Genomic DNA, 23,870 nt, shown 5'->3' with positions numbered 1-23,870 from the left:
ATGTGCTGGTACACAAAATAGTATTGACTGAAACTCTTACATATTTCTTTTTCTGAGTTGCTTGCAGAAATAAAAGAAGTGTGGATACTGAAAGCATCTGACATGTTGATGACAACCTCTGTGAGAAGATAAAAGGTAGGACTGACAATGACGAAACTCAAATAGATGGGACTCTATCTAGTCACCAGTGCTATAAATAGTAAAAATACTTTACTCTTTTTTCCTTCATAGTCATGGGTAGTAGCATATTATTTTTGATGCTCTGTCATTTAATTTTGTTTTGTAGAAAACACGTTTTGGTTTTCTAATTCTCAGAATGGTTTACGTTAACTCATCTGGAAATCAATCTGATGACAAGTCTGTAGAATATCATCTTAATCTTTCGTGTAGAATACTGATTTAGTTTTTATAGGATAAAGTTCAACTATATAAGCAAAACAAAAAAGGGTGAGTATAACAACATGCTCATGGACAGCTTTTATCTGTACATCAGGATCCAAAGGGTGTTTTCTATCTTGCTTTAGACATCTAAAAACCTAAACCTAGTAATGGGCAGAATCCTTAAGTTTCTACAAAGTGAAGCATTTAATAACAGAGTCTATGGCTACCAAGAGTTACACTCTTGAGAAAATGCAAATGATCCACTTAATGATTTTATTTTTAAATTAAAATATTTTTGTTAAAATTTTTTTTTTCATAAACTTGGACAAGATTCTACTATCAATCTGAGGACCAACTACCAAATGGTCAAAAGAAGATTTTTAAGAAGCTCTGTGCACAAGAGTATGTAATAGACAGTTCAACATTTATTAACAGATAAATTTATACGCAGAATGCATCCCAAAGGTTTTTGAAGAGACTGGCTTGTTTAGAACTCAGAAAACTTTAAAAAAGAAAAACAAAACAAAACAAAACAAAACAAAAAAGGTACTGAAATGGTGGCTGGCTCCTAAGGTAGAAACCTAGTTAATGAATAATACAATGGAACTTTATACAGTTCTCCATTATTTCAGCACTATAGAAAAACAAACCTCAAGAACACCTGGGAAGTTAGAGGCTAAACAAATATTTGTCTTTCACTGGCCCCTCAATCTTGAGAACAGAACACTGCTTTTCCTATCTTGTCTGATGAAAATAGTGATGGTGGTGGGAAGTGAATATAAAATTTTTCCAAGAGTAACTCTGCTTTCAAGGCCCATAGGAAGGGATTCGTTTTCTTCCTACCTTCACTTTTGTCTTCACTATTATCTGCAATAGCATGAAACGACTCTCTGAATAAAAACTGGAAAAATCAGATAATACAAAACAATACCTCTTTATTATATTTGCAATTTCATGAAAAAGTGCCTTCTCATCAGCAGCATAGGTGACTTCGAGGCCTGTAATTCCAGATCTAATAAGTAATGGAGTCTGATATCTGATATCTAAAAAATAAACAAAATGTCTATTATATATAACATTATGTAATAATATACCTTCATAATATAAAAGTAATATTATAGCTTACTTTTAAGTAAAATTGTACTACTGAAATACTTCAAATTAAGAAAACATCCCACCAAGTAAAAACATAATTAACCCAATGTCTTTAAAAAACTCTCAAAAGATTTTTTAGTTTCATATACAACTGAAAATTCAAATTTTATATTTTCAGCTATTCTCCTGAAAAGACTGCATTCACAAAATTTCCTAGAAAATGACATATCACTGGCTGGGCACAGTGGCTCAAGCCTGTAATCCCAGCACTTTGGGAGGCTGAGGCGGGCAGATCACGAGGTCAGGAGATCAAGACCATCCTGGTTAACATGGCGAAACCCCGTCTCTACTAAAAAATACAAAAATTAGCCAGGTGTGGTGGTGGGCGCCTGTAGTCAGCTACTCGGGAGGCTGAGGCAGGAGAAAGGCATGAACCTGGAGAATGGCATGAACCCATGAGGCGGAGCTTATAGTGAGCTGAGATCACGCCACTGCACTCCAACCTGGGCAACAGAGCAAGACTCCATCTCAAAAAAAAAAAAAAAAGAAAAGAAAAGAAAAGAAAATAACATATCACTTGTGAAGAACCTGTATTACTTTGTTTCTGTCTTTACTCTTCCTAGCAGGAGAGCTTTGCTTAGCACATTTTAATCTCTGGTATGATGAAAATGTTTAACCACCAACTCTGTAGGAAAAAAAGAAAGCCTTAATTTGTAGTGCTGGCCTATTTCATGATGTAAGGACCCCTCCCCAACCCTATGGCTGATTTCCAACTGCCAAAGCGACAGCAACTAGTTTGAAAAATTCATGAAAATCCAAGAACTGGCTGTGAGCTGGTATGTGTCAGCTCAAGCACATCACTGAATAAATTGCAAATTCTTAATCTGGTTGTATTCTGTGCTAAGACTTCCTCCTCAGTGGACTGAATTCACTTGTAATGGTGACCACTGAAAGCTGCAGAGGGACAGTAGGTATTTTATAAAATGCCTTACATGGCATTCTGTATGAAGAACCTCTGAATCAAAAGTATATGTACTTAGAAAGAAAGATAAAGAGATATAAGCAAAGTAAGAATACATCTTAACAGTATCTTATGAACCATTAACTTATAGTAGTAAGATAAACTCTCCTATCAGCAAGAAAATACTTGCATATGCATACATAAGGAAGACTGTGCACCTAATCTAGGGATACATAATAATGTGGACTCTGTATCAGTAATAATTATTTTTATAAAATAATACTTAGAACAAATTATATAAGCTAATTATAAATATTGAGATATTTATATTGCACTGCTTCTAACTTAAAAATAAATAAATAAATAGGGTCTTGCTATGTCACCCAGGCTGGAGTGTAGTGTCTATTTATAGGCACAATCACAGTGCACTACAGCCCCAAACTCCTGGGCTCGAGCTATCCTGTTGCCCAGCCTCCCAGGTAGCTGGGACTATAGGCAGGCACCACTGTGCCTGGCTGCTTCTGACTAATTCAAGTAAGAATAATACATCTAGGACAAAGTTATACACAATCTTCTACTCCTATCTCAGCAAACATTTTAGAAAAGAGTCCTCAGGCTTGCTTAGATTGGATCTTCAGCATAGGAATTCCTCATTAAAAGGTTCTTCCTAGAGTGGGCAGGTATATCATTAATAAAAACAGACAATACCTTGACTGAAAACTGTCTTGTCTTTATCAATCACTATTACACCCGTGAGTTCTGTTTTTTCTGTATCTGGCAGTGGAGCGTCAGATGAGATGCAGTAAAACAGAGCACAGATTGGGTCAAATTCGGGATCCGGTTCTAAGTCTCGTCTGGTTCGAGCATGCAACTCCACACTGATTAGGGTAAGATTTTGTATCTATAAAAGCAAATAAATATTATGTTTTTAAAACATTTTTTAAAGACATGCTCAAAGAAGTATGTTTCACTAAGGCTCTAGAGAAATATGTATGTAAGATTACAGAAAAAATGGACATAAAGGACAAAGTCACAACTCAGCACTCCACAGATTAAAACAAAAGATTTTTACTCCCAAGATTAGATTAAATCAATTCATGATGTTATTTCAGAAAATCTGCTCTTGCCATAATTTCTCAATGACAATATTTAGACTGTTTTTCTCAAATATATGCAGGATCTCTCAATTCTTGTTTGAGAAAGAGAATGACTAGTCCAAGTGGTTATACATTGAAATCAAAGTCTGTCACGTTTTACTCTTCATGTAGGTAGCTAAACTATACGGTTTTACCTGTAGTTTAAAGTAAAAAGAGAACTTTTTTAAAATTTAAATTTCCTACCAATTAATTCACTACTACTTCAGGGCTACTTAGACTTTTGCATACACTAGGTAGATTTTTAATTATAGTTTTTCCTGGAAAAAAAAAAAAGAACTGTTATGGTATCAACTACACAACAGCCAGATTTTTACCCATGCACATTTTCTCTTTAACATATAATGCAAAAAATGTTAATATTTGCTTTTCATGCTTATTTTTCTATGCCAATAGAAACTTTTAACTGTAATTCTTAGTTTTCTTTCTAAAATCAATACAGAGTAAGAAAAACAAAATATAGGTTAAATTCATGATTACAGATAGAATTATACTTCATCTTTTTATCATGTACATGTACCTGGCAATGGAAAACAGATTACTGTTACAATATTGGTAATTGTTCAGATCATATAAATTTAACAAAGAATTTGTGTTTTGTATTTATCTTGCATGCAAAATGTTGAAGAAACGTAAATTCAAGTCTCTCACTAGCGACAGGAGTAGAATTTGGTAAATCTCTATGAAAATTAAAATTCATTGATGTGGCAATCCTATCCCTGAAAATTTATCCTAGAGATAGATATACATGTAGACAAAATATACGCACAAGGATGTTTACTCAAGAATATAATAGCAAAGACCGGAAAAAAACTGAAGTTTACCTGTTGGGGACAGGTTACATAAATTATGTGGTATCCATAAAGGATACATACAATGGAATATTCTGTAACCTTTAAAATTTTCAAGGGAATGAGGCAGATCTACACGTCCTAATATAAAAAGAAACTATAATACACTGATAAATGGAACCAGTAAATATAGCAAACTTCTATACATGAAAAAATGGAAGCACATTCATAGAAAATTTCTGAAAAGTGACATAAAAATGTAGACATACTTATTGCTTTGGGGGAAAGAAATTGCTAGCCTAAAGTAGGAGAAGTAGGAGGGAAGCTTACTTTTCATTGCAAATTTTTTTGTCCTGATTATTTTTGGTACGTACCGTTGCACATGCTCATTAGTAAATTTGTTAAAGATTTTTTTTTTTTTTTTGAGACAGGGTCTCTCTCTGTTGCCCAGGCTGGAATGCAGTGGTGTGATCATAGCTCACTGCAGCCCTGAACTCCTGGGCTCAAGTGATCCACTCACTTCAGTTTCCCTACTAGCTGGGACTCTAGGTACATATCACCATGCCCGGCTAATTTATAAAACTTTCTGTAGAGATGGGGCCTTGTTGCTCAGGCTGGTCTCGAACTCCTGGCTTCAAGCAATCCTCCTGTCTCGACCTCCCAAAGTGCTAGGATTACTGGTGTGAGCCACTGTGCCTGGCCACTAAATAATTTTTAAAATAAAAAGAACATCAATTATGCATGTATAAGGAATAATAATAAAACAAATACAAATCTACCACTTTCCTCAGAAACATATACTGCTGTTTCTACTTTAAAATATTAGGATTAAAAAAAATCAAACCACATGAAATGGAGAGCTAAGTGAAAAAACTTTTACTTTTAAACGCATACTCTTCAGAATTTAATTTTAACAATAAGCATGCATTAATTTAGTAAATAAAAAATTTTTTAATGGAAAACCCCTCCCACAAACCCAAATAAAACAAAACAACCAGTTTCGTCAGAAAGGGATGAACATATGAGGCCGGGCACGGTGGCTTATGCCTGTAATCCCAGCACTTTGGGAGGCTGAGGCAGGTGGATCACCTGAGGTCAGAAGTTCGAGACCAGCCTGGCCAATGAGGCGAAACCCGGTCTCCACTAAATACAAAAATTAGCCGGGTGTGGTGACACATGCCTGTAATCCCAGCTACTAGGGAGGCTGAGGCAGGAGAACTGCTTGAACCTGGGAGGTGGAGGTTGAAGTGAGCTGAGATCGTGCCATTGCATTCCAGCCTGGGTGACAGAGTGAGACTATGTTTCAAACAAACAAACAAAACAAACAAACAAACAAACAAAAGAAAAGGGTGAACATCTGAAAAGACATAAAGACTCTGAAAACAATTTTAGGTTAAAATGGTCTTAGAGGTTGATTTTTGTTTACTAGATCAAATTTTCACACTCAAAATTTGCATTTCTATTCCTTGATAACAAAATGCATTACTGTGCTTAGGGAGTATTTTTTTAAAGCAAACTATATAAAGACATGGCTTGAGAGATTTAGTGAGTGTGGCTAGGCAAGAGGGAGGTGAGAAAGGGGGACAAAGATTACAACCCTTATCTTCTGCACTGAGTGTTGACGTGAGAAGAAAGAGATTATCCTAGGGTAATGGAAACAGGGAGAAAATGCCACAAGCACAATTTCCTAGAGAAAGGAAGAGAACAGTGTTGAGTTTTTCTTTGGTTTATTCCTGTTTCAACCACCGGGCGGCAGTTCGGAATGTGCCTTGAGATGAGGAAAGTCTGTTAACTGGAGGAAGAAGCTGTCAGAGCAACTAGTGAGACCTCCTGAGTGATTTTAACTTCCAAAGGGCCCCTGGTTCTGAAACAGAGTTACTTAGGAAAATGTAGAAAAGTATACTTTTCAAATAAGAGAATAATCAAATGTAACACATCTTTTTGCTATAGTCTATCAAATTTGCTTTAATACATATTTTTAATAGTTTTAAAAAATTTGCTAATCTCAAGTGTGCATTTGATGGTATGTATTACTGAATTTATCACTGAATTTATGTAGGCTTCAGGGGCCAGTATAGACATAGGTATAAAACAGAAAATGTATGGATGTTGTTGAATGAGAAAAATGTGCAAATGAATAAATAAGAGACTATGTTCCGACCTAATTCTAAAAAAACATAATTTTCAGTTCAAATTTGAAGAAAAAAGGAGGACAATATTAAAATGTTTCCCTCAGGCCAGGCGCGGTGGCTCACGCTTGTAGTCCCAGCACTTTGGGAGGCCGAGGTGGGTGGATCACGAGGTCAGGAGATCGAGACCATCCTGGCTAACACAGTGAGACTCCATCTCTACTAAAAATACAAAAAATTAGCCGGGCGTGGTGGCGGGCACCTGTAGTCCCAGCTACTTGGGAGGCTGAGGCAGGAGAATGGAGTGAGCCTGGGAAGCGGAGCTTGCAGTGAGCCGAGATCGTGCCACTGCACTCCAGCCTGGAGGACAGAGCGAGACTCCGCCTCAAAAAAAAAAAAAAAAAAAATTTTTCCCTGTTTATGTTAATCTAACCCCTAGAACAGTTTACAACAGAATTGACTTGAGAAAAAAAACTACACTTAAAAATTGAATTATAACTTAAAGGTGGTTACTAATCCTCTGCTTTAAGAGCAAAGACATAAAATGACTGTATAAAACTAGCACTGTCCAACAGAAATATAATGAAAGTCACAAGTAACTTAAAGTTTTCTAGTAGTCATATTTCAAAAAATAAAAATAGGTTAAATTAATTTAAAAACACTTTGATCCAATATATTTAAAATATTATTTTCAACATATAATCAACATAAAAATTACTAATAAAATATTTTATTCTTTCCATGAAGTCTTTGAAATCAGTATGTATTTTATCCTTCTAGCATCTCACTGTGCATGCTAAATTTTCTACAGAAATACTTGATCTATACTTAATTTCATAAAACTTAGAGTAAAAAATAGTATTACATATCTAAGTTGTTCCAAACATACTTTGAATCAACTATGTTTTAAAATCTAAATTAAAATTAAATAAAGTTTAAAATTCAGTTCTTCAGTTGTATAAGCCAAATTTTAAGTTCTCAATATCCATGCTGGTAGCGGCTACCATATGACAGCACAGGTGTAAACAATGAAAATATACTCCGATTTCTACCTTACTGCCAGTCAGGTATGTACTTTGAGTTTGTTTTCTGCATACAAATAAATTTATAGTGACCCATTCACATATTCTTTCCAATGCATACTGTGGCTGACGTATATTTTTGCAAAGTCCTAGTCTTTGGCAGACAGCCTGTGCTGTGAAGATAGCTGGGTTATATAGAGAGTATGTGAATGAATGAATTTATCCTCTTTTGTAGCAAGCTCTAATCCACTGAGCCAATCAAACAGAAAATACAAGTAAATATCACATTTCAGATGTGATATAACATCTTAATATAATAATCCCCAAAATACAGTCTTTTTTTGTTTCTCCCCAAAGAGACAGAGTCTTGCTCTGTCTGTAGCCTGGGCTGGAGTGTAGTGGCGCAATCATAGCTCACTGCAGCCTCGAACTCCCAGGGTCAAGTGATCCTCCCACCTCAGCCTCCCAAATAGCTGAGACTATAGGTGCGTGTCTAATTTTATTTTTATTTTTTGGTAGAGACAGGGTCTTCCTGCGTAGCCCAGGATAGTCTTAAACTCCTCGACTCAAGGGACCGTCCCACCTTCACCTCCCAAAAATCTTTTCTTATTTTAATGTCCATAAGCTGAATTTCAGTTATGAGATTTGTGAAAGATATGAAATCACAAAGCAGTCTCAGCAACTTAAATTCTTTAAGTTTCTCTACTGTACATAAACATGTAAATATACAAAATAGTAAGAAAATGAGAACAAGATGAAGATTAATAGGATAGAATTCAATATATTCCTTCCTCGTTAAAAAAATTCCATACTTGTTTTATAGAATAAAAGAGGAGTTAAATTGAACACAATGTATGTGTCCTTACTGTTGCAGTTTTACCTCATGTAAAGCTTTTGCCTCCTGTAAGTTTTGTATGCTGACTTTGAAACCGTAAGTATTGTTTAAAGATGGTCCATCAATCTGAGAAGTTTCTTTCTGTGGGGTATTTACTGCTGCAAATTGATTCTATAAAAAAAAACACACACACACACACACAGAGCCAGAAAAAGATACGTGAGCAATCATTTTTCTTTTGATTACTTATTCCCACATAATATGCTTTATGTGTTTGGTAATAAAAGGTAAACTAATATCATCTCTAAATTCAAGGAGAAACTGTATTTATTAATGTTATTTTCATGCTAACAAAGATATCAGAACTGGATATATGTGGAAATATAAGTAAACCATATGTTATCTCTCAGTTCAGAAGCCCCCAATACTGAAAACAATAGTTTTATAGGGAGTTGACATTTATACCACATGGACATTTATCTTGACCTTTCTTGAAAGTAAGACAAGCAAGCAATCAATATATTTCCAACTACTTTGGCTAAAGTTTGAAAAAGATTTGAAATATTGATTTGTACTTTACCCTAATACAACATGTGTCTGAAAGATGAATTAAATAAGACAATGTAAATAATCTTCAAAGATTCAGAAAAAAATGGCATCTTTCCTTTCCTCACAAAATTTTTTTTTCTGATTTCTAAATCTATTAACTGTTTCTCCCAAAGTGTTATGTTCACAACACACTGATACAGTATTTTTTAATATATGTAGCTTGTAATTCAATACTATTTTATAAATGAAAGTTTAAAAAGTTTTATAATCTCAAAGAAATACTAAAATATATTTTATGTAGTTAACGACATTTATAAGAAGTCGCCTATATATAAGTGATTTCTAGCATATATTTCCAAGGATGCATGTCCAATGTATACTTCTTTCATATAACCATATAATTCTAAGTTTTGTCATATTTTTAGTATTTGAATAAAGACATCTGCGACTCCAGAGTTTCAGTAGTAAATAATGTTGCTTTCTTTTGCTACTTAGTAAAATAAATTTTAAAAAATCAGTAAGGTTATATTTTAGAAAAAAGTAATAAACCAAGAAAAAGGATATATTTTTGGTGGGATCAAAAATCACTTACTTGAGCTCTGCTGTCATTGGATTGTTCTGATTTTGCCAGTAATCAGTTAATGTATTTGTATCCTCATAATCCACATTTTGGCTATCATATTCACTTTCTCTGTAATATTTGTATTTACATATAAGAATCTTTTAGATCCCAACAGCAAAAAAAAAAAAAAAAAAAAAAAACTAAAAAAAGGCAAATTTTTGTTGTCTCAAAGATATGCAAATAATGATGCAAAAATTTAAGTAACAAAAATTTTTTAATTGAGACATAGTTATCAATTATCTAACTGAAATCTAGGAATAAGACTGGATCTTCCACTGATCTTTAAAAATGTTTAGTATAGTTACCTTTGCTTGTGTTAAGAGTACTCTTCTAAGAGTGTCAGTATTACTTCCTTTCTTATTACTCAACTTCTGCGTTTTTGGTTCTGTAGAAAGAAATTTCATATTTAACATGTATATCAAAATTACCTGCTTCTGGTTTTTAAAAAACTTTTTGTTGTTCCAAACACTTAAGTACCACTTGTGGGTGCTGTCTTATGAATTCCCCCCAAAATTTCATAATTTAAAAATGAAATTCAAACCTCTGATACCCACCAAAATAACATTTTAACATTTTGTATTTTAAATACGTTTATATTTTAATTACTGAGTTTTATACCTCAGTCATTAACCTACAGAACTGTTTAATTCATTTATTCACTTACTTATCAAGTACCTATGATGAGGAAGAAAAGATATAATCTGTGCCCTCATGGGGTCTAGAGAGAGAATCAGACATTCATCAAACTAGAAAAATAAATTTACAACTGCATTAATACTACAACAAAGGGGAATATAACTGGGAATTTTTATGTAGTCGAGATTAGGGAAGGTTTCCTGGAGGTAAAATCTGAAGAGAGTAGTAATTAACTAGGAACAGAGTGGGGATTTTTCCCTGATTACTGTGCAAAAGAACTGGAAATTACTTAGATAAAATGGCTGGTGCAGGAGCCCAGACAAGAGATGATGACAGTATGGCCTAAAGTTGTGGTGGAAGAAGTACAATAAAGTAAATAGATCTGGTTTACTTAGGAGATAAACAAGTGATAAGGCCTGGATAGGGACTAGAAACTACAAGGTGGGTAGTGAGGGAATGAGGTGAGTATTAAAAATAAATTCTATATTTCTTACTTGTGTAACTGAGAGATGATGGCACTATTCATTGAAATAAGGAAAACTGAAAGAAGGCCAGATGGGTTTTTATGTAGAGGCATGTATACATAAGTATGTTGGGGAAGTAGTGGTGAATGTATGCAGTGAGATCATGAATTGGTTTTTAAAATACTAATCTTGAGGTGCCATTTAGCATTCAAGTGGAAATGTCAGATAGGTAGTTGGACATAGTGTTCTGGAGCTTAAAAGAGAGGTCTGAACTGGAAATATAAATTTGCAAGTTATCTGTAGTAATCCTGAGGACAGGAATTAGATCATTTAGAGAAAGATATAAAGAAGGCTTAAGATCAAGCCTTAATAAACTCCAACATTTAGATAACAACTGAGAATAATGAGAAAATCAAGTGGGAAAAAACAGAGAAGTAGGAGGAAAGCCAAGTGGAGAAGCAGCTCCAAGAAGGAAGGTAGGGTCAATGAGAAAATGGCTGCTTAGAGGATATATGATAAGACTCAGGAACATCTACTGGTTTTAGCTATAAGTTTACTGGGAATCTTTACAAGAGCTATAATGTAGAATGACAGGGGCAGAATTCAGTTTAGAGTGGGCCGAGAAATGAGTAGGAGGTAAATAACTGGAGTTGTCAAATTAGATAAATCTTTTAGGAAATTTGGCTTTGAAGGGGAGGAGAAAGAGTAGAAGCTGGCTGGAGACGTGAGGTCAAGGCAGGTTTTTTGTTTCTGTTTTAAAATGTGGGAGACCTGGGTATGTATAAAAGCCAACAGGAAAGTCAGGTTGAGAAGATAAGCCTTTTGAGAGGGCTCCTGTATTTCACCCACAAGGAAGACAGGATGGAAGCAAATATAAGTAGATTACACAGCAGAAAGAGAGTTGTCATGTGACGACTTTCTAAGATACAACAAAAAATATTTGCTGAGCTATACCTTCATTTAAAAAGCTCTGATTTTCATTTCAGTCTAATGTTATCTTCATTTCTATTTCTGAAGAATAATTATGGAGACTTCCTGTTATGTGTATACTTACCTGTTGATAATGGGCTAAGGCCAGTTGCTTCAGGAAGCCTTTCCAGAAGTTTTCTCTGTATGATAGGTGTACTATGAAGGCAAAGTGATTCACATTTCTCAGTTCTTGCCCTAGCATTAATTGGAGATATCACTAGAGGCTCTTGAGGCTCACTGCAGGGGCTTTTTTGTATACCATCTTTTATTGGTTTTAAGAAGTTCTCAACAGCCAATGAAGGCAGCTCCTCTACTGGTGATGAGGGTCTATCATCTCCATTTAATGCTTTGGAATCTGGGGATACTGGTTGTTGCCAAGGGGGAATTACAGGAGAATCAGGGGAGCTATAATTAATGTAATAGTTATCATCATCTTCATCTTTTTCAGGATCACTTGAAGAGGCAACTGGTGGCAGCATCTGACTTTCACTTGCAGTTTGACTACATCCCGTGGTTGGTGCTTGTAAAGCAACCCGAGAATTAACATCCTCCTTGGTATGTGCTGTAGTGGGGAGTATACGTGGACTTACATCCATTTTTGGAGGCACTACAGGTTTGTCATCTGGGTTAACTGAAGAGCTAAAGTTCTCAGCAGATTTTACAACTCCAGTTGGCTTGGTTTTAGGCAGTTTCTTGGAACGTTCATATTGTTCTTTGGCTTGAAGCCACACTTGAACCAGTTGTCGACTTGGGGCACATTTGCAAGGCATAATCACAATTTTTTTATCTTCAACCATCTTAGGGCTATTACTTGACCCTTTATTGACAACTCCTTGGCCACTGCGAAGGGGTGACCCTGGCCTTGGATTCTGAGTCATTGCTGAGAATGCTGTTTTCCAAAGACGAAGTCCTTCCAAGGAAAAGTCTCCCTCAAACTCAGCCAGATCATTTGCAAGTCGAGTTTCTACCATGAGGAGCCGTCCACCAATCTCCCTATAAACAACATATTTTAGAACAACTGTTTTGTTTCAAAGAGCAATTACTAAAATATTTAACTCCATATCCTAGATAAAGTCCCTTTTGCAGTCTCAAAAATGTCCATTTCTATCTTCCCTGCCCCCTCTATTTTATGTAGGTACACTCTATCTTTAGTCTCAATATGCTTTTCCTCACAGGTATATGACTACTTAATTTCCTTTGGAAGGTACCATTAATCTTAGGGAGAGAAGGTATTTTTTGTTTTATTTTAATGCCCCATGAAGCCTTCTGTCCTTCAAGGAGATGAAACAAACTTTTCAGATTCCTTTCCTCTCCTAATCTTAAAGTAATTTTCCATTATTACCACATATGAATAAAAACAATAAAGTAATTCATCATTCAAATACTATGTCCCAGGATATTATTCATAGCTTCTTCCTATATTCTCCAGTATTTGTAGTTTAGCAAAGCGAGTCAATTCAAATGAATCTTTGTACTCTCAAATCCCTTAAACATTAAAAAAACATACCAACTGAGGTAAATTATCTAATTCTTTCTTCCCATTCCATGGTAGGGATTAACATTGACATAACTTAGGAGATGGCAGAGCCCACAGGATACATGGCTTAAATGTTACCAATGTATGAATATGTGGGAAATCACTAATGAAAACAGTCTGGTTTCATTTCCAAAAGCTATAAATATTAAGTAAAACCTCTTTCTCTAATCCCTTGATACTATTTCTGCTTACTACAGCAACATAAAATAATTCTACTTCTTCATGTTAACTTTATTATGGATATAAAGATAATTCATAGTTTTTTCAATCACTTCTCTTAGGGCGTGATTCCCCAAATGTCCCCATCATTCTCTACATAAAACTCCACTAACTAGATTCATGTTTTCAGATCTGAAGCTGAAGGAAGAGCATTAGGGCTACCCTGTCTCCTTTATATGAAAAGACTTTAGCCCCTACTAGTTAACTCCATAACCAGCATCCAGCACTGTCCCTGCATCCACTCTTGGCAATGTGAAAAATCAGAAACAGAATTATGATTGGTGTTGAAGAATTAATGCTGTTGAAGGAAATGAATACACATACCAAGTGACCATACCCAACTCTAATACTAAGGATAGAGAAGTCATAATGAGGTCAAGAATAAAAAATGGTGAGGTGTGGTGAATTCAGTTTTCTTACGTACTGTCAGCAGCATGGTAATTGCTATAATTCACTAGGAAAAAAAATCTCCTAATATGTAACAAGAGTCTTATATTTTCCAGTAATCCTACTTCTAGGGCTATAAGGACAAACTCCAAAATACAAGAAATGCTTTAAGAAGAAAATGCTAATATCTTCTTAACATACATAATAATATACATACTATCTATAGTGGTAAAATCACAAACAATCTTTCTGTCCAATGATATATACATGATGCAACATATGCAGCGATTAAAATATTCAAGAAACTCATTTGGAAAATGTTTACAATATAATGCTAAGTGAAAAATGTGGATAATACTGTGACTACAATAAGATCACACTTCACAAAACAAACTAAAAACTATACTTTTAAAGAAAACAGAAAATACATCAAAATATTATGGTGGCTGTTACTATATGGAAAAATGGTGTAATTTTTATTTCTTCTTCTTTCATACTACCTAAATTTTCTATATTGAATATATAGTTTCTTTTTTTTTTTGAGACAGAGTCTTACTCTGTCACCAGGCTGGAGTGCAGGAGCGTGATCTTAGCTCACTGCAACCTCTGACTCTCTGGTTCAAGGGATTCTCCTGCCTCAGTCTCTTGAGTAGGGATTACAGGCACATGCCACCATGGTCAGCTAATTTTTGCACTTTTAGTAGAGACGGGGTTTCACCATGTTGGTCAGGATGGTCTCGATCTCCTGACCTCGTGATCCGCCTGCCTTGGTCTCCCAGAGTGCTGGGATTACAGGCGTGAGCCACTGTGCCCGGCCTACAGTTTCATATTTTAAAAAATATTTTTCAAAAATGATTATTTTTTATTTTAGCTGTAGGACAAGTGTCAAAGTTGGACAATAACAACACAAACATAATGACTAGCACATAAGTTTGGTAACTAAAAGTAAATATACCATAATCACTACTGATAACACCAAAGTCCCCAAAATGATGGAAACTAATGTTTAAGGAACAGACTTCATACGCCCCAGCAGTGAAATAAAGAGTTCCATGTGGGTACTAAACAAAACTGTGTTGAAAAGGGGCTGGGAGGTGAACATTTCTACCCTTCACTTCAAGTCATTATAGGAGAGAACTTTTATTCTACATTTCTGATAACATTTTCTCACCCCTTTATTAAAAGAAAATAAATTTTTATCATGTATATTTAAGGTATAAAATATGATATAGTATACAGTAAAACGGTTCTTACCGTGAAACAAATTAACATATCCATCATTTCACACTCTCACCCCTTTTTTAAATGGATTCCTATAGGAATTACTGTGAATCTGCTGGGTAAAAGCCTGGCATTCACTGTCATGTTTTTTTAATTTAAATTTTTTTGAAGATATTTTAACAGCTTTAGGTTGACAGCAAAATTGAAAGGAATGTACAGAGGTTCCCATATACTCCTTGTGTGCCCACACATACATGCCCTCCCTCATTATCACCATCTCCTACCACAGTGGTACACGTGTTACAATCAATGAACCTATTTTGACACATCATAATTGCCCAAAGTCCACAGATTATATTTGGGTTCGTTCTTGGTGTGGTACTTTCTATGGCTTTCAACAAATGTGTAATATTCATATTGTATCTTTCTTTTTTTTTTTTCCACTGGAGTCAGGAACATGGTGCTGCCACAGGTCAGTGCATACATGCAGTGTGGCCTCTGCTGCTCTTCATATCTCTTTCCAAGATTTAGACTAAGGCAGGGCCTGCCTTAGCAGTTCCAGCCATCCTCTTCTGCTTCTGAATGGACGGTTGAAATGAACTGCCTGCTCTGCAACTGGTTAAGTATATGAGATCATGGACACAGGGGCAGGAACAAGAACCATCATTCAAACTTTCTGGATTAAGCCACGTTACCTAATTTAGCTTTTATCAGTTATGTCCTAACTTGGCGATGAAAGTGGTACACAATTACTCAACTACAGATAAATAAACCACTACTGTGATTTCTATTTTGCTATTTGCTGCGTGTGTGCGTGTGCTCACGTTTGTCTATCAATTCCCTGAAGAGATTTTTTTTTTGAGATAAAGTCTCACTCTATTGCCCAAGCTGGAATGCAGTGGTGTGAACACAGCTCACTGCAGCCTTGACATCCTGGGCTCCAGTGATTCTCCTTCCTTAGCGTCCTGAGTAGCTGGGACCACAGGTGCATGCCACCATGCCCAGCTAATTTTTTTTTTTTTTTTTGAGATGGAGTTTCACTCTTTGTTGCCCAGGCAACAAAGTGCAGTGGCGTGATCTCGGCTCACTGCAACCTCCACCTCCTGGGTTCAAGTGATTCTCCTGTCTCAGCCTCCTGAGTAGTTGGGATTACAGGCGCCTGCCACCATGGCCAGCTAATTTTTGTATTTTTAGTAGAGACAGGGTTTCACCATGTTGGCTAGGCTGGTCTTGAACTCCTGACCTCAGGTGATCTGCCCACCTCGGCCTCCCAAAGTGCTGGGATTACAGGCGTGAGCCACTGTGCTCAGCCTAATTTTTTGTAGAGACAGAGTCTCACTTTTTTGCCTGGGCTGGTCGCAAACTCCTGGGCTCAAGCGATCCTCCCACCTCGGCCTCCCAAAGTGCCAGGATTACAGGTGTACACCACCATACCTGGCCACCTGAAAAAATTCTTAAAAGAAAGGAGAATGGAAACCAAAGTCCATTTGCTAATAACTGCATAAACTATAATAACAATATAATGCAAGATATTGAAACCACATGAAAAGTGGTTTATAATAGAAACAACTTAAAATGATCTTCATTTAGAGATATATCAGCGGAATACTTAAAATACATATATGCTCATTTTCAAAACACTTGAAAATGAAGTTCTTTTAAAATGGTATAAAAGTTTAACATTTAAAAATTAAATACCATTTAAACAATGATCATTGTAATCCTTTTAAAGTATCATGACATCTTTAGAGTGAGCACCTCTAATTTTTAATGAAGACATAGTGTTAAATAATGGTAGATCCAAGTCAACTTACATAAACTTCTCCAGGTGTAACCATCCAGTTAATTTTTGAATTCTCTTAGTAAGTCTGTAATCAGAAATACTTTCCACAATGATATACTTAAAAATACAGTATCACAGAAAACTAGTAATCAGGTAATCAAATGTTATATTCTTTACATATACACATTATATTCTTTTTTTTTCAATCCCTATAGCATAATTTTATATATCATAGTAATTCAGAGTGACCCAAGGGAAAAAAATAACTGATTACCTGGGCTTTTCTGGTACATCAGAAGGATTACTGCAAAATGGTTCCTGGTAAATAGTCTCTGAAAGGTCATGATCCAACAAAGTTGCTATAATTTCTTCCCTACTTGGTGGGGACATAAGTGGTTTCAGAATGTGAGCAGTTCGTGGGGTGAAACTGCCATTTTTAGATTGTGAAGGAGAACTAGTAGATCTTGGTGAACTATCAGGAGTTGGTGTCAACATATCATTGTTTCTTGAAACATACAGTTCTAAATCTTCACAGGCCATGTCCACAAGTTCACCATCAGGGGAGGAGAGTATTGCAGTAAAAGAGGTATTGGCTGAGTCAAGAGACCGTCCCATTTCTTTTCTGGTATGACCTTGAATCCAGTCTGAATTGTTTGGCTGTGGGAGGCTAAGAAACACTTCTTTGCTTACTGAACTCCTATTCAATCTAGATTTTTCATTTAGACAGTCTTCTGCCTGCTGAACACAGAAAGAATCCATTATTGAATTAGACCGAGTTGTTAGAGGATGAAAGCTATTTTTCCACTGGTTGTGGCGATGATTCTCAATGCTATCTATGGATGATTTCTCAAAAATTTCAGGACTTAAAGTACCAGATCTAATCCATGAGGCTGAGTCCGTAGTATGCTTGTCTTCTTCACATTTCTGGTTGTCATGACTTAAAAACTCATTTTTTTCTATAGCTTGTCCTGGAAAAAGATCCTGAACAGCATCACTTAGGAACTTCTGAGGCAAATTCTGATCAGCTGGGACAAACTGACTTCCAGAGTAAAAGCTACAAAATCCAGTCTGACCTATTGTGTTAATATCAAAATTATAATTATGTTCAGGAGATAAACTATCTTCAAGTGAATAACAACTTTCAAAACCTGGATCTGAAAAAAAGATGGGACTATCATCTGATACGGAGTTATCCAACTGGCTAGAGGTTTGTACATTTAAAGAGTCCACTTTGAGAAGTTTGGGGATTTTTTCTTTTGGTTTTGTACTTCTGGGAGTTCGAGGTTTTCTTGGGGATGTTACCGATCGTGTCCGTTTATTTGCTTTGTTATGTTCAAGAGAACCAGAAATATTTTTATTTGGTTGGTGTTTATTAGATAATGGGTCTTGTATAATATTTGCATTTTGTGCTTTCTGCTGTCTTTTTTGTAACAATTCTTTTAGAACTGCCAGTCCAGACTGTCCTTCACCAAATGCTGAAGGTGCTGACACATTTCGATTTTTACACTGAGAAAGTGCTTTGGTTTGTGAAATTGCTTCTGATAATGACCTCTGTTTTACTCTTTCAGGTTTAAAATTTGACATATCTAAAATAAAGCCCCTTTGCTTTTGCTCCCATGCTATTTGTTTGATTGGACTTCTCAAGGAAGTTACAAAGCAATTATTAGGCATTTGGCTTTCATCTGAAGCTGTATTTCCCGGAGAACAAGTTTCACTGTGCTTTGACTGCTCTGCTATGCACACAATCTGCTGCTGACTATCTTTGCAATGCAAAAAATTAGGGGTATATGCTTGGTCCAGCTTTGATTCTAGGGAATTGCGATATTCACTTAACTTTCCGATTGATGACAAATAGTTTTTTTGTATATTATTTGCATTATCTTCTATCTTTGAAGACATACCCGAAGATATCTGTGTATTCTGTGCTACCTGAGACAAATGGTTGGAAAGGTCAAATACATTTTTCTGAATTAAGGTTGATTCCTTTAGAGTAAATATAGCACTTTGATTATGAGGTCTTTGAACATTAATTTTTGAGATTCCAGGTCCTATAGAATTACAAACAACTGATGGATGCAAATCATCTCGTGAACTGGGGAATGTCTGCACATCTACAGACTTCTTGCTTTCTAAGAAAGAAGAAAAGCAGCCAGATAACTTCTGTTGTACATTAATTCCAGTGGGTAGGGGAGCAGAAAGGGGATGATCTACAGCAGAGCCCATTAGTGGCATATCTTTCTGTTTAAAAAGTAATTGAGCGCCTCCAGAACTACTTGCAAATTCAGACACATTCTGGTGTTTCAGTACAAACTTAACTTCAGCACCAGACTGAGATTTTATTTTTTCATCCTTAAGTGTTATATGCTTTCTCGATGTACCTTTCGCATTTGTTTTTTGTTTTGCTCTTGGTTTCTTTTTTCCATCATCTACTAGTTTATTTGTCTGATTTCGTTTGTTCCTTTTCTTAGTAACTACAGAGGGATTAACGAGCTTTGCTTTTGATTTCTTAACCTGTGCTCTTGCGCGACTATTTTTTCCTATACGAGAATTAACAGTCTTATTATACACATTAGGACCCTTAAAAAGCACTGCCTCTTTTTCTGCGGCAGCCATGATTTCTTCAGCTCTTGGATCTGTGGGAGACCAGCAGCGAGGTGGAGACGAATTTATGGGACTTGTGCTTCTCTCAGAAAGAAAACCTAGTTTAGACATAACATCACTATAATTCAAGTCACAATCTTCGGTTTCAGCATTGTAAGATGGTGAGGGAGGAGAAAGAATAGCATGTGACCGTTTTTTCCTGAAAGACAAAGTTCTCTTGATATTTTCATTATTTGTCCTTTGTTGCTTACCAGTTTTTTTCTTAGCAGACTTATGTTTTGACTTTCTTCTGTGACTTTTCTTTGGTGTTAGTGGATAAATGGGATATTTGGTTGCAGGGGAGTCGGGAACTTTTGGCCAAAAGTCCTTCAAAGGTGCAAGCTTTTTATATAGTTCCATTTTTTCTTCTGTTAATATTACTTGTTTTTCTTTAGCGTCTATTTTTCCTAGCTTCACAAGCATATTTTTTCTCCCTCTAAATCTATTAATAATAATATACTTTATGATGACAGGAGGCAGCTTTTTAGACATTTTTCTTCGTTTTCGAGATTTGAGAGTTCCATCTAAACTTTCACCAATTTCCATGGGATGAGGTAGACTAATTTTTGAGTTGTGTGTTACAAAATTCGACTCACTATCTTCAGTCTCATAATTTACCTTGCGTTTGGCTCTAAGTGTGTATTTATTTCCATATAGTCCAAAGGACTGCTCAGTTTCTAACGTTCCATCTCCAAAGTGACAGTCTATAAAACCATCTGTGGGTATTTTATTTTCAAAAGCTCCACGAGAGGTTTTAGTTAAATCACTGGCGAATGCACTATCCTTCTCAGGATTACTATTACAAGGATTATTTTGTATACCATTATCTTTCGTGGATCCAGTCTCACTACTTTTGGTAAAAGTCTCCTGATGACCTGCAAGTTTCTTTTTATTCAATTTTAACCGGGATGGTTTATTGCCAGGTTGTAGTTTATATGTGACAGGAGATAGTTTCTGTGGTCTAGTAAGACAGTTAGAAAGAACAACACTGGGAAAAAACATATAGTGTGCTGCTTGCTGGCTGAGGCTTGGCTTTTCTGTTTTATGTTCTTGAAATTCTTCATACCTAATTTTAAGTTTATTTAGTCCACTTTCATCAGCAGTGCTATTAAGAGAATGCACCATAGTTCTATTCTCCCCTGAGCATGACAGCAATTCACAATTTTCAGTAAATGACGAAGGGAATAAACTACTCAGAGCTGTGCTGTTTCCTTTTTCACTTCCTTCAGAGGACACTTTATTTTTTGAATGATTCAAGTCAGAAAAGTTGAAAGAATTTTTGCCCAGTGTATTCTCGTTAGGGTGACGGTGCATATGTATAAAAGGGGAATCCTTTTCGATTTTTCTAATGTTTGTATATTTTCTACTTGGTACTTGTCTTGTAACAGATGGAATATCTTCTTCATAATCAAAAATACTACTTTCACAGGAAGACACTGGGAGGATCTCTTTCTTACTATTCTCTTTATGAGAATTTTCTGAATGAACAGTACTGCTTAAAGATCCAGGGTATTTCATAGAGTAAGTGCTTTCGTTTGTAAAAGAAGTGACTGAATTATCTAGACCTTTTTCTATATTTTTATTTGTCTGTGAAAGGTCTTCAATTAAATCTTCCTTGTTCAAAACATGGGAAGAAAGGGCACTTGTGTGTTTACACTGAAAGGTAATCTTAGCAGAAGATGAGGGTTCTAACGTAGCAGCATCTTTGTGAAAGATGGAGGGTTTAACTGATAGCTTGCTTGTTGCAATTACAGAAGAGTGGGTTCTAGAGTTTTCGTTGTTCAATGGATTGTCTGAAATGAGGAGGGAAAAACAGTTTATTTCATTTTACTCTTAATTTTTAAGACATTTTCCCACACCAAGATATTAATGCTATCACTATGAAAAAATTACATAAAATTAAGTTTGCATGTTTAAAACGGCTATCTTAACAAAAAGGTAAGGTTTATCATTAATGACTCAATCTAAATATAGTTACAATTATGAGTCATCATTTTAAACACATATTCAATTGATCAGAAATAGATTATATTACTATTTAGTGCCTTTGGGGAATAAGGGAAAAATACTGTCACTTTAAAAATGTTCATAAAGTAATATGCTTTACATTATCACTTCAAATAAACTGAGCATATTTTTTAGTTTATTATTCTACTTACACAACAAACATTAAAGTTTTCAAAGCTTGAAATCAGTGATCAACAAATGTTATATCCTTTTAGAAATGAGAAACAAACCATATATCTACATTCTTTCAAAAGAAAAAAATCCTGAGGGACGAAACATCACTATAGCCTCACTTAGCCAACTATATAGAAAGTATGATTACAGTTTCAAAATCAATAGAAAGTATGATTAAAGTTTCAAAATCATATTTATTTATTTATTTATTTTTTTGGAGGCAGGGTCTTGCTCTGTTGCCTAGGCTGGAATGCTGTGGAGCAATCACAGCTCACTGCAGCCTCAAACTCTTGGGCTCAAGTAAGCCTCCCACCTCAGCCTCCTGAGTAGCTGGGGCTGCAGGCATGCACCATTATGCTGGGCTAATTTTTTTTTTTAGTTTTTTAGAGACAGGGTCCCACTATGGTGCCTAGGCTGGTCTCGAACTCCTGAATTCAAGTGATCCTCTCACCTTGGACTCCCAGAATGCTGGGATTCCAGGTGTAAGCCAGAGCGCCTGACCTCAAAATCAAATATATTTTTAGATCCTAACTAACCAATTTCTCACAGTAGACTTGTTTACTTACCACTATTTTCATCTGCAGTTCCATCTAACTGAGGTATAGAAAGATTGGCTAGAAGCAAACTGTTATCACTCCATTCCATTTCTTCTTCTGAAGATGAGTCATCATCTTCAGTTGAACTTCTGTGGGTACTTCTGCACAGTGATCTGGAGAATATTAAAATTCACTAGTGAGCATGATCATTAGAAAAGACCATCTCAGATGCAAATCATGTATCTAAGTTAACTCTATAATAATGCCAAGTTAACTATAATAATGTATCTAAGTTACTCTATAGTAAAACAATAAAAAACCCCTGAAAATTGTAACTTCTAGAAAAGCATATTTACTTTGCTTTATTAACATGTCTCACTATAGCAACTTACAAAGAATTATTATAATTACACTTTATAATCTCTTTCATGTGAGCTGAAATACACCACAATTCCTGCATTCTGAATTGCAAGAAATAAGAACAAAGAGATGAGTGAAGGGGCACTGAGGTCAGGGCTGAAGAGAAAATATTGAAGAAGAGAGAATAAATAGGAAGTAGTAAAGGTGTTCAGTCAATCTGACAGTAACTATAAAGTAGGGTTACTGAGAAATTCAGAGGGACAGTGAAGTCCAGTTTCTTTAAGTTTCATCTCATATTGATATTAACTTGATGCTTTCCCTTTTGATTGAATGGGCAAACTTTTTTCCTATCCACATCCAATTTTTTCTTTCACTAATCTCAACTATTTGAAATTATTATTATTTTATTATATTATACTGGAACTCTTTTTCCACTAAGCCTTTGCAAATCACAATTTATCATAAAAATCACTCCCTTAAGAGCTGAAAGAGGTATCAGAGGTCTAGTCCAACTTTCTATCCAATGCAAAAACCTGATTTTTTAATGAACCTGAGGCAATCTCTGTTTTTACATAATCTATATAAGGGGCTTGCTGTCTCACAGGGCAATCTTTCCATTGTTAATAGCTTTAATTGTTAATAGTTGTCTTCTTGTAATACACGAACTCTTTCAACTTCCATACATGATTCCTATTTTGTTCTCTGTAGCTATACACAGCAGGTTGATGCCATTTTCCACACGATAATCTTTAAAATACATAAAGGCATTTCTCATTCATCTTGTAATTCTAATTAGATCAAACAGTCTCCATTCAAAAGTTCTTCAAAAGTGACAATGCTTACAGATCCTTCTAGTTTTCTTCCTCTTCTTTCCCTTTCCTTTTTCAGTATTCTTAAAATATGGTGATCAGCACAGAATATAATATCCAATATAAAGAGTAGAATTAACTAAATCATTTTCTGGACACTATGCTTCTACTATTCAGTCTCTCTCTAATAACTGTACAAAATGTTTAGGTTTGTTTTCCCAAGGTTAAAGTGGGCATGGTTTTCACTAAATTGGTTCAGCCAATGAACATATAAGCATAAATGTAATCATAGGATCGACAATGCCTATTATTAGAGCAGTGACAATGTTAGAGGAAAGAATTTAACATCACATCTGGAGATTTCTATATCTGATTTATTAAACAGAAAAATCAACACTTTTGTCATATACATGTAAACACTGAATTTATGGATTAACTTCTTTCACCTTTCAGTGATGGCTTTGGGGTTGAAAATTTCAAACATAGACTAAAAAAGTTCTAATCTAGCCTACAGAAGTTTAAAGGAGAGGCATACTCAGTCTTTCAGGCTCACAGGCCTAGATTTTTCGATACACAGAGCATATAACTA

The 23,870-nt window shown here is 35.4% G+C and overlaps 1 protein-coding gene and 1 long non-coding RNA gene across 11 annotated transcripts in view; one reads left to right on the top strand and one right to left on the bottom strand.

Annotated features, from left to right (window-relative positions):
- The window catches only part of REV3L (REV3 like, DNA directed polymerase zeta catalytic subunit), a 189,184-nt gene that overhangs the window by 58,637 nt on the left and 106,677 nt on the right, over positions 1-23,870 (bottom strand). For all 8 annotated transcript variants that reach the window (XR_004184442.1, XR_004184443.1, XM_031667494.1 and 5 more), the window contains 7 exons: positions 22,143-22,285; positions 17,030-21,188; positions 11,694-12,601; positions 9,845-9,924; positions 8,414-8,539; positions 3,146-3,338; positions 1,313-1,424 (listed from right to left, as the gene is read on the bottom strand). Coding sequence is in view for 6 of the 8 variants with exons in the window: in XM_031667494.1 (XP_031523354.1) it covers positions 1,313-1,424; positions 3,146-3,338; positions 8,414-8,539; positions 9,845-9,924; positions 11,694-12,601; positions 17,030-21,188; positions 22,143-22,285 (5,721 nt within the window). In the remaining 2 variants the exon portion in view is untranslated. The remainder of the gene's footprint in view (positions 1-1,312; positions 1,425-3,145; positions 3,339-8,413; positions 8,540-9,844; positions 9,925-11,693; positions 12,602-17,029; positions 21,189-22,142; positions 22,286-23,870) is intronic.
- Positions 6,258-15,509, top strand: LOC108585630. Of its 3 annotated transcripts, none has more exons than XR_004184445.1 (3): positions 6,258-6,405; positions 12,057-12,221; positions 15,422-15,505. It is a non-coding gene; the product is annotated as an uncharacterized LOC108585630 (long non-coding RNA). The 3 variants fall into 3 exon arrangements; XR_004184444.1 differs by having other exon boundaries at positions 6,262-6,405; positions 15,426-15,503; XR_002521817.2 differs by having other exon boundaries at positions 6,274-6,405; positions 12,057-12,163; positions 15,422-15,509.

Source organism: Papio anubis, chromosome 6 (assembly GCF_008728515.1).
Source record: "Papio anubis isolate 15944 chromosome 6, Panubis1.0, whole genome shotgun sequence".
NCBI classification, from domain to species: Eukaryota; Metazoa; Chordata; class Mammalia; order Primates; family Cercopithecidae; genus Papio; species Papio anubis.
The sequence above is the reverse complement of the archived record's forward strand: the minus strand, read 5'-3'. Positions and strand labels throughout refer to the sequence as shown.